Source organism: Amphiprion ocellaris, chromosome 22, assembly GCF_022539595.1.
Source record: "Amphiprion ocellaris isolate individual 3 ecotype Okinawa chromosome 22, ASM2253959v1, whole genome shotgun sequence".
In the NCBI taxonomy this organism is placed as follows: Eukaryota; Metazoa; Chordata; class Actinopteri; family Pomacentridae; genus Amphiprion; species Amphiprion ocellaris.
The window spans coordinates 26,455,867-26,464,852 of NC_072787.1; the positions used below are offsets into that span (position 1 = coordinate 26,455,867).

Consider the following 8,986-nt stretch of genomic DNA (forward strand, 5'->3'; position numbering starts at 1 on the left):
CTGCATCACAAAGCTTTATTTGAATTGGAATCGCTCAGCTTGAATAATCGTACAAAAAAAACTGAAGTTGAAATTGAATTTATTTGGTGAAAAACAAATTCAGTCTCTTTGAAATTGTATTTGAACCTCATTCAAAACTCAATTTAAATGTGAAATTTGCTTATTTTGAATCACTTGAATTTGAATCACATAATTTCAAAATGAAATTATTGGGTTGAATTTGAATCACATTTCTGTGAAATTGTATTTGATACTCTTTTCAGCTTCAATTCAATTTCTTATTTTATCATTTGTCATTTGTCTGAAATTGGAGTGAGTTTCTCTGAGTTTGCATTTGAAGCTCACAGGAAAATCAGTTCAGATTCATTTAATGCTAAATTTGAATCACTGATTTTTAAAATTTGAATCACTGGGCTTGACTAATTGTACTAATGAACTGTACTGGAATCATATAATTAGAATTTCAACTTTTATTTAAAAGAAAAATCTGTCAAATATGCAAGATTTGTTCCAAACAACTTATTCAAGGATTGCGAGAAACTTTAAATTCTGACATTTGTCAGTGTTTTTTACAGTTTCTGATTCTAGTAAATGGTGTAATTTGGCATTTTTTGAAAATATAGCATGACTTTTAAACCCTTTGGTAGGTTTAGAGGGTTAAATATTATCAATATTGACTACGAGAATCTGGATCTAACCACAGTTTGAGAATCTTGCTCCTCTGTTAGGAAGTGTTTCTAAATTCATGTTGAAGAACCATCAGGAACTCTAAAATCTGGTGAAGTTGAAGCCCTAATAATTGTTTACTAATGTCTGTTTGTCCACGCCTCAGGGAGGGTAAGAAGTACCGGGTTTACGTGGTGACGCCGCTGCTGCCGGGCTTTGAAGGCGACATCAACACCGGAGGAGGCAGCGCCATCCAGGCCGTGATGCACTTCAACTACAGGTGTGTTTGAACAGGAAGTATACGACCAACACACCTTAACTCTGTAAAACCAGTCGGCATGTTTGTTATCTGACCTGAATTCTCGAGTCAACACTCGGCCCTGGCAGTGCAAACACAGCGACATGCTAAGGCTAGCATTACGAGGACCTGACGCTCTGTTGCTTCGTCCCTGCAGGACCATGAACCGAGGAGACCACTCCATCATCTCCCAGCTCAAGAGAGAAAGTAAGTCCCAACCGACGGCAGCAAAAGGAGCTTCAATAAAGGTTTTTTTATACCATGAATATGTTACACGGCATCTGTGAAGTTTTAGCTTGATATATCAAATACTTTCCGAGATATTTTACTTTTAAAAACTGACCATTGACCCACTTTCAGCACATATTTTCGCATTTAAAGCTGTTTGAATGACAATATCTTGATAATATTAAAGATAACAACCTTCTCTGTTATGTATCATCATGTCAAAATAGTTTCGTAACAAAAAAAAACGAACAATTAATAATGCAATTTTTCAAAAATCGTTAACCATCACGGAAGACTTTGTCATGGTGCCCCCTAACTAGCTAAACTCGTCAAAATTTTAGGCTATGTTTAAACGACATTATCTCAGGAACTATTAAAGATTTCTTTAAAAATGAATCACTTGCAATGCAATTTTTCAAAAGTCATTTAGTGTCACAGAAGGCTTTGTCATGGTGCCCCTTTGCTAGCTAAAATCGTGAAAATTTTCGCCTTTTGAACAACATAATCTCAGGAACTATTAAAGATAAAAACCTGAAATTTTCAGTTATTTCTCATCATGTCAAACTATTTATTTATTATTTTTAAACTTGGAAGGATTTTATTTTAAAAAATAAATTTTTATTTAAATTTCTGAAAAAATTTGAGGTAAAACCATGTGAGAATAAAAAACTGCACACCTAAATCAGTTGTTTCTATATTTTACTGTTTTTTCCATTAATTTCTAATCAGATCTGCGGATTATTGTGATTTCACTGTGGATTTTTTTGTAAAATATGTATGAAATGTCTAATATATTGGACTAAATGGCCTGTAAACTTGTCAAACACACCCTCTGTTGGCTTTAATTTCCTAGTTTCTGTGTTTTTTCAGTGGGCGACCAGTGGATGAACTACATCTCCATCGCCGGTCTGAGGACTCACGCCGAGCTGGAGGGGAAGCTGGTCAGCGAGCTCATCTACGTCCACAGCAAGATGCTCATCGCCGACGACAACACCGTCATCATCGGTAAAAACCAGAGCTGCTGCAGAACTCGTCCAGATTTCAAAAGTCTGGAAATGATGGAGAAGATTCAGTTTGATCTGAGCTAAAAACAGATTGACTCCTCCTTGGACGGAGAACAAAACTCCAGATGATGTTTTAGTTTCTCCAAATCAGGTCACTTTCATGTTTCTTTTAGGAGAAATTAGTATTTTTCAGATGTTTCCGGGTCACGAACGATCAACAATTTCAGACACTTTGAGGCAACATAAGGCCTCTGAAAATGTCTGAAAACATCTGAAAACTTGTGCATCAGGGGATTCAGCTTTAAAAATACCAATGAAAGTGTTGAAATCAGCTGTTCTGAGGGAAGTTTTTAAATACACCGAGGCACAAAACAACCTGAAAATTTGCATTTTTTTTATTGTACAAAAGCAGAAACGACAGAACTACAGCTGCACCTTCAACATGAAGCTATTTGTTTTGTCGACATGCAGCTGAACTCACAAAAAGAGGAAGAAAAATAGCAGAAGCCGACTCGATTTAACGAGACAGAACCAAGACAGACTGATGTCTCATGTCTGATCAGCTGTTTCCTCTCCGTTTGGAAACCTGAGCTGCAGCGCCGCCTGCTGGTGGCTTCTCTCCTCTGTCCTCTGAGCCGGTTTGTTTCTCTCTGTAACTGCAGGTTCAGCTAACATCAACGACCGCAGCATGCTGGGGAAACGAGACAGCGAGGTGGCCGTGATCGTGGAGGACTCGGAGACGGTCGCCTCGGTGATGGACGGGCAGCTTTACCAGGCAGGAAGATACGCCCTGCAGCTCCGCCTCGAGTGCTTCAAGTACTGAAACATCCTGGTTTTTATCTGTTTCATCAGAGCCGGTTTGTTAGAAATGAAGTTTAATGAAGATCTGAGTGATATTTATTCATATAAACATTTCAGTTGCATATTAGGGAAAATGTTGAGTCTTTATGCATTAATTTATAATTTAAAAAAGCCTTATTTCTATAAAATGAAACACAAAGCTAGGGAGTCAATTGACGCCTAAAAGCATATCTCACAAAATTAGAATATCATGAAAAGGTTCAATATTTTTCCATTGGTGTTTTAAAAAAGTGAATATTTAATGTATTTTACACTCATTACATGTAAAGTAAGTTATTTTAAAAGCTTTTTTTGTTTTAATTTGAGTGATTGTTGCTTACAGCTCATTAAAATCATGTCTTGACAACTTTCAAGGCTTTAAATGTTTCACTTTACATGTAATGAGTCAAGAATACATTTAATTTCACTTTTGACATGAAAATGAGACAAAAAGATGCTAAAATGACAAAACAGCAAAAATTACACAAAAATGCTAAAACACAAAAATTACACAAATACACACAAAGCTGACACAAAAAGATGCTAAAATGACATAAAAGGTGCTAAAATGACACAAAAAGATGTTAAAATGACAGAAAAAGTTGCTAAAATGACATTTTGAGTTTTGCCATTTGCAGCCCAAATCATATGTTTGTTGACTATAATCACCAATATTAGCATCAGTTGTGCTAGGTCTATGCTATCTACTGTTTGATTAAAGATTAATAATGTCAGTTTGCCAAATAAATGAGCTAATTTAATGTAATTTTACTGTTCTGAATCCTAGCATCTGTTTTTTCCTACATATGTAGCTCGGTTTTTGCTAAAATTTCTTGTCATTAATGTCATATTATTCCTTTGTCTCATCGTCGTCGTGGTCTCTGTCCAGGATGATCCTCGGCGCTAACACTGATCCCTCCATCGATGTTTCCGATCCCATCAGCGATCAGTTCTACAAGGAGGTCTGGATGGCCACCTGCGCTCGCAACGCCACCATCTACCAGAAGGTCAGGCAGCTTCAACGACGTCCAAAAATCAGGCTTTTACTCGCTTTTTTTATTGTCTTCTTTTGTTTATTATCTTTTTTATATTAGCCAGTGATGCGTTTATTAGCTTTATCACTTCATGTTTGGGTTCAGAACCAGTTCTTGACACCAGACCCTGTTCTTTTTCTCGTCTTCTTCAGGTTTTCCGCTGTCTGCCGTCCAGCGACGTCCGGAACATCCTGGAGCTGGAGGGCTACCTGGCCAAGCCGGGCCTGGACAAAGACAACCCAGCTCGGGCTCACGAGGAGCTGAAGAAGATCCGGGGCTTCCTGGTCCAGTTTCCTCTGCAGTTCCTGAGCGAGCAGAACCTGCTGCCCCCCATCGGCTCCAAGGAGGCCATGGTGCCGATGGAGGTCTGGACCTGAGGAGGACGGGAACACTCGGGTGGATGAATCTGATGCCGTTCTGGAGGTCCGAGCTGCTGGACACAACTTCACGGTTAACGTTAGCGTCGTATTCCTATCTTAAAACAATCAATCAACAATCAATCATACGAAAATGTTCAAAATGCCCCAAAGTGTTTCTAAAATTACTTGAAACCTTTCCAAAATTACCCAAACATTGTTTGTTAAATGAGTCAACATTCACTAAAATGGCTAAAAAAAAAAGTCTAGAATCAACTGAAAATTGCCCAAAAGGACTTGAAAATGATCCAACATACCTCAAACTGATACAAAGTGATTTTAAAACCAACTTAGAGCATCAGTATTATGGGATGTATCATAGTTTAAACAGTAAAACTGCAGCATTTTAATGACATAGAGTCATAGAAACAATCACTGGATGTGTTTCTGTTTCCAAAATGACTAAACTGTTCTTCATAATGAGTCAAAAATTGTCCAAAATACCTCAAATTTAACCAAAAAAATGACAAAATCTTCCCCATTTTTGTCACAATCTGTCTGAAATGACTACAAAATTGTTTAAAATACCTAAACCCTGTCCAAAATGTCTCAAAGTTTCTAAAATTATTGGAAACTTTTCCAAAATTACCCAAATATTGTCCAAAAACCTGTTAAACGAGTCAAAATTCACTCAAACGATGCAAGAAATGGCTAAAATTATGAAATCTCTTCATAATCAGCCAAAAAAAATTCCAAAATACCTCAAATTTAACCAATAAAATGACAAAATCTTGTCCATATTTAACTCAATTTGTCCAAAATGACTACAAACATGACTACAGAGTCTCTTTTAAAGACTAGAAATCTACTATAGTTCTGTTTGCAGATTTACCTCCAGAAGGGCGTCAGCTGGGACTTTCACACACGAGAGGATTAAAAACTGGCTTAAATTTACAAAAGCAACAAACATGGAGACGCCTTCCCTTCTCTAAACACAGTGCTGAACTCCACGGTGCATGAAAATCTGGGTGCCGCATTTACAAAAAGAAGAAGGAAGTAAATAGAAGTGAAGCCATCGAGATCCTCCGGCCTCCAACAACACTATGCAACGACCGAGGCCGGCGAACGCAGCTCCTCTGGACAGAAAAGACACTAAACGAATGGAAGCAGAGGCGAGGACGAAGAGCAGCATCGATTCTTTTCTTTCTTTTTTAAATCCCTCTCACACCTCTGCTGTTAATATTTATGTCAACCAGGAAATCCCAAGTGCCAAAGAAGACATTCCTCATACTGTGGATTCTACATTAAAGCCTCAAGTGACCTGTTTTTCTACTCTGACGGGGTTTTTGTGGTCCTCAGTGGGGCTTCGTCTCACCATTTCCTCTAATTTCCTGGAAAAAAAAACAGCTAGAACTAGCAGATTTGCCTTTAGATGAATTTTAAAAGTACAAAAGTGTTGTTTTCTCCAGGAAACTATGAGGAAATTCATGTGAAGCTCTTTTTTTTTGGACTACATAACTGTCAGATTCATGCATGATGTGTTTATTGAAATGCTGCGTTTAATTTAATGTCAGAAAATGGCTAAAAGATAGTATTAGTGTAAAAGCTGCATGGGGGGATTTGTTTGGCCTCTAGGAGGCAGCAGAACAAGCAGAAAACACAACATTTTTGTTCCGTTTTTGGTTGCCACCATCTCCAGAGCAAAAGAAATGGCTTTTCAGCTGCTGTAACCAGCTAGTTGCTATGTTTAGGTCAGCTGGTTTACGAGAGATTGCGTCTGCAAAACTTGTTTTTGACCTCTAGGGGGCAGCAGAACAAGCAGAAAACACAATATCTCCCATCTTTTTGCTGTTTTTGTTCTCCACCATCTCCAGAGCAAAATATTTGGCTCTTCAGCTGCTATGTGTTACGCTAGTTTTACCAGCTAGTTGCTAACTTTACATCTGTTGGTTTATTTGCTGTTATTTGTGTTTTTTCCAGACAAAGACAGCTATTTTCCAAGGGAAAACCTTAAAAACACACAGAGACACAGTACTTTTTAGCAGTATTTATCTCTTAAACAGCCAGATATTTTCTCTAGGAGGTGGTGGAGACCAAAAATGGAGCTAAAAGAGAGTAAATATTGGATTAAAGTCATCGATTATCACAAAAACTCGACTAAACTGTGTAGATAGTGTTGCTTTGTGTCTGCTTAATGTGTCAATATGCAACTCTATGCTTTATTTTGAAAATAATATGATAATTTTGAGTTTACACCTTGTTTCTGCTGCTAAAAAATGAAATATTATAGCAGGTTTAGGTTATTTACAGTAAGAGACATACCATAGCGTCCCTAAATCCAACATCTGCTCTCTCTTAGCTCCATTTTTGGTCTATTCCACCAGATCCTAACAACAATATCCAACTCTTTAACTGCAAATCATTGATGTTAAAGATGCTAAAAAGCCGTATAGAGGTGACAAAATGCACAGTAGTAATCCATTCATTTAATTTAAGTTAATTAGATCCTCTAGCAGCTCATAGCTTAGCCACCCAGACTTCAACTTCGTCATTTTGATTCTTGCTTACTGACTTATTTGCTTTTTTTTCCCCAGAGAAAGGCAGCTATTTTCCAAGAAAAAAACACATAATTCACCTCCTGCTCAGCAGCAACCAGCAGAAAGACAGTTTTTAGTAGCATTTAGCTCCTAAAAAGCCAAATACTTTCTTTCGGAGGTGGTGGAGACCAAAAATGGAGCTAAAAGAGAGTAAATATTGGATTAAAGTCATCGGTTATCGCAAAAGCTCAGTTTAACTGGGTGGACAGTGTTGTTTTGTGTCTGATTAATGTGTAAATACTCAACTCACTGCTTTATTTTGAAAATAATATGAGAATTTTGAATTTGTGGCTTGTGTCTGCTGCCAGAAAATGAAATATTACAGAAAAAGTTAGGAGCATTTCACTTCATTGTCTTTATTTTGCTCTTGGGAAAGCAAATATTTCGTCTGATTTTCTGACATTTCTGAAGCGCAGCATCGATATTCGTCGGTGTCTTCCTCGTTGGTCTGTTTATTATCTGCATGGCGCCGTTTTGTGCTGTAAACGGTACCTGAAAATACTTAAAATCGACTAAACGGACTGCAGCTTGCTGCCATTTCCAGAGAAAAGCATGAACCCTGTTTCCTCCAAAGCCATTACTGATGTAAACGGTGTGCCTGTCTGCCACATGAACCTGAAACTTACTGTTAATATTTATAGAAAATGGAACCTTAATGTGCTTTTTTTCCTCTTTATTCATCCTCTCTACCTCCCAGTGTTTCTACCTCCTGCTCCGGAGCTTCTCAGCCATCATTTTCTTGCAGCTTTTCTCAAAATTAATGGAAAAAAGCAGCGCAGAAGCATTAAAAAACTACTTTTCTGCACGATATCAGACTGTTTAGATGTTAGAATGATGAAAAGCTGAATTGAAATGAACCAGAAATGTGGATTCGGTTCAGATGTTTCCTCGTTTTCTTCCAATCTGGGTTGAAAACGCTGATCTTTCTGTCCTGTCTCCTCCCTGTTGGAAATGAAAATGCACTATTTTGCACAGACTTGTTTATCTTGACCTTAAAAATCGATCTGCAGTACGTGTCATGTTGCTTTTGTGAAACGATGGATTAAATAAATGACGTATTAACAAGTTATTCTAAAGGATCTGATTCTTTTCTGAACATATCTGACATTTCACATGAGCTTACATGGATTATAGTGAATTTAAAAGGTTTATTTCTGCTTTTTCTCTCAGCAAAATTGACTTTATCTAATAGTAGTTTATTTTAGTAGCTATAGGTGTAAATTTTATTTAAATATTGATGGAAACTAATTAAAGTTGGTGTTTGTTTATTAATCTGGGGCATTGAACACTTAATTTTCTGTCCTCTGGTGAGGTTTTATGCCACAATTTGTTCCTTTTCTGCATCACTTTTATGGTAGAAATGCCTTAAATATGTAAAGGAAAACACAAAAATCGAAACTGTAATGGAATATATATGGGTTTAATTACATTTTAATAATAAAGGAGGATTTATCCCTGTGTGTTTCCCTAAAAATCTATGTCATTATCGCTGCAAAAATAAAATAGAATTGAAATAGAGTTCCTGACCCATTTTGTTCATGGCATGCAATAAAAATTATAATCTTAATTTGTTGAGAATTTTTCAAAAATGAGTCAAAATTCACCAAAATGATGCAAAAAAAAAGTCCAAAATGACAAAATTTTTCTTCATAATTAGCCAACAATGCTTCAAATTTAACCAAAAAAAGACTAAATCTTGCCCATATTTGCTACAAATTGTCCAAAATGACTGCAAAAAATTCCAAAGTACCTCAAAGTGTTTCTAAAATTACTTGAATCTTTTCCAAAATGACTGAAACATTGTTTAAAAACCTGTTAAATGAGTCAAACTGAACTGAAAATTGGCTCATTAGTCATTTTTGCCATCATTTTGGACAAATTGTGTCAAGTATGGACAAGATTTTGTCTTTTTTTGGGTGAATTTGAGTATTTCTGACAATTTTTGCTCATTATGAAGAACAGT

General features: G+C 36.8%; 1 protein-coding gene across 2 annotated transcripts in view; it reads left to right on the top strand.

The window, feature by feature from the left end:
- Positions 1 to 8,092, top strand: part of pld1b (phospholipase D1b) — a 45,717-nt gene extending 37,625 nt beyond the window's left edge. For both annotated transcript variants that reach the window (XM_055007223.1, XM_023292981.3), the window contains exons 21-26: positions 833 to 946; positions 1,122 to 1,171; positions 2,063 to 2,197; positions 2,859 to 3,012; positions 3,926 to 4,043; positions 4,223 to 8,092. In XM_055007223.1, coding sequence (XP_054863198.1) covers positions 833 to 946; positions 1,122 to 1,171; positions 2,063 to 2,197; positions 2,859 to 3,012; positions 3,926 to 4,043; positions 4,223 to 4,447 — 796 coding nt within the window. In that variant the 3' untranslated portion in view covers positions 4,448 to 8,092. The remainder of the gene's footprint in view (positions 1 to 832; positions 947 to 1,121; positions 1,172 to 2,062; positions 2,198 to 2,858; positions 3,013 to 3,925; positions 4,044 to 4,222) is intronic.
- Positions 8,093 to 8,986: the final 894 nt, after the last annotated feature.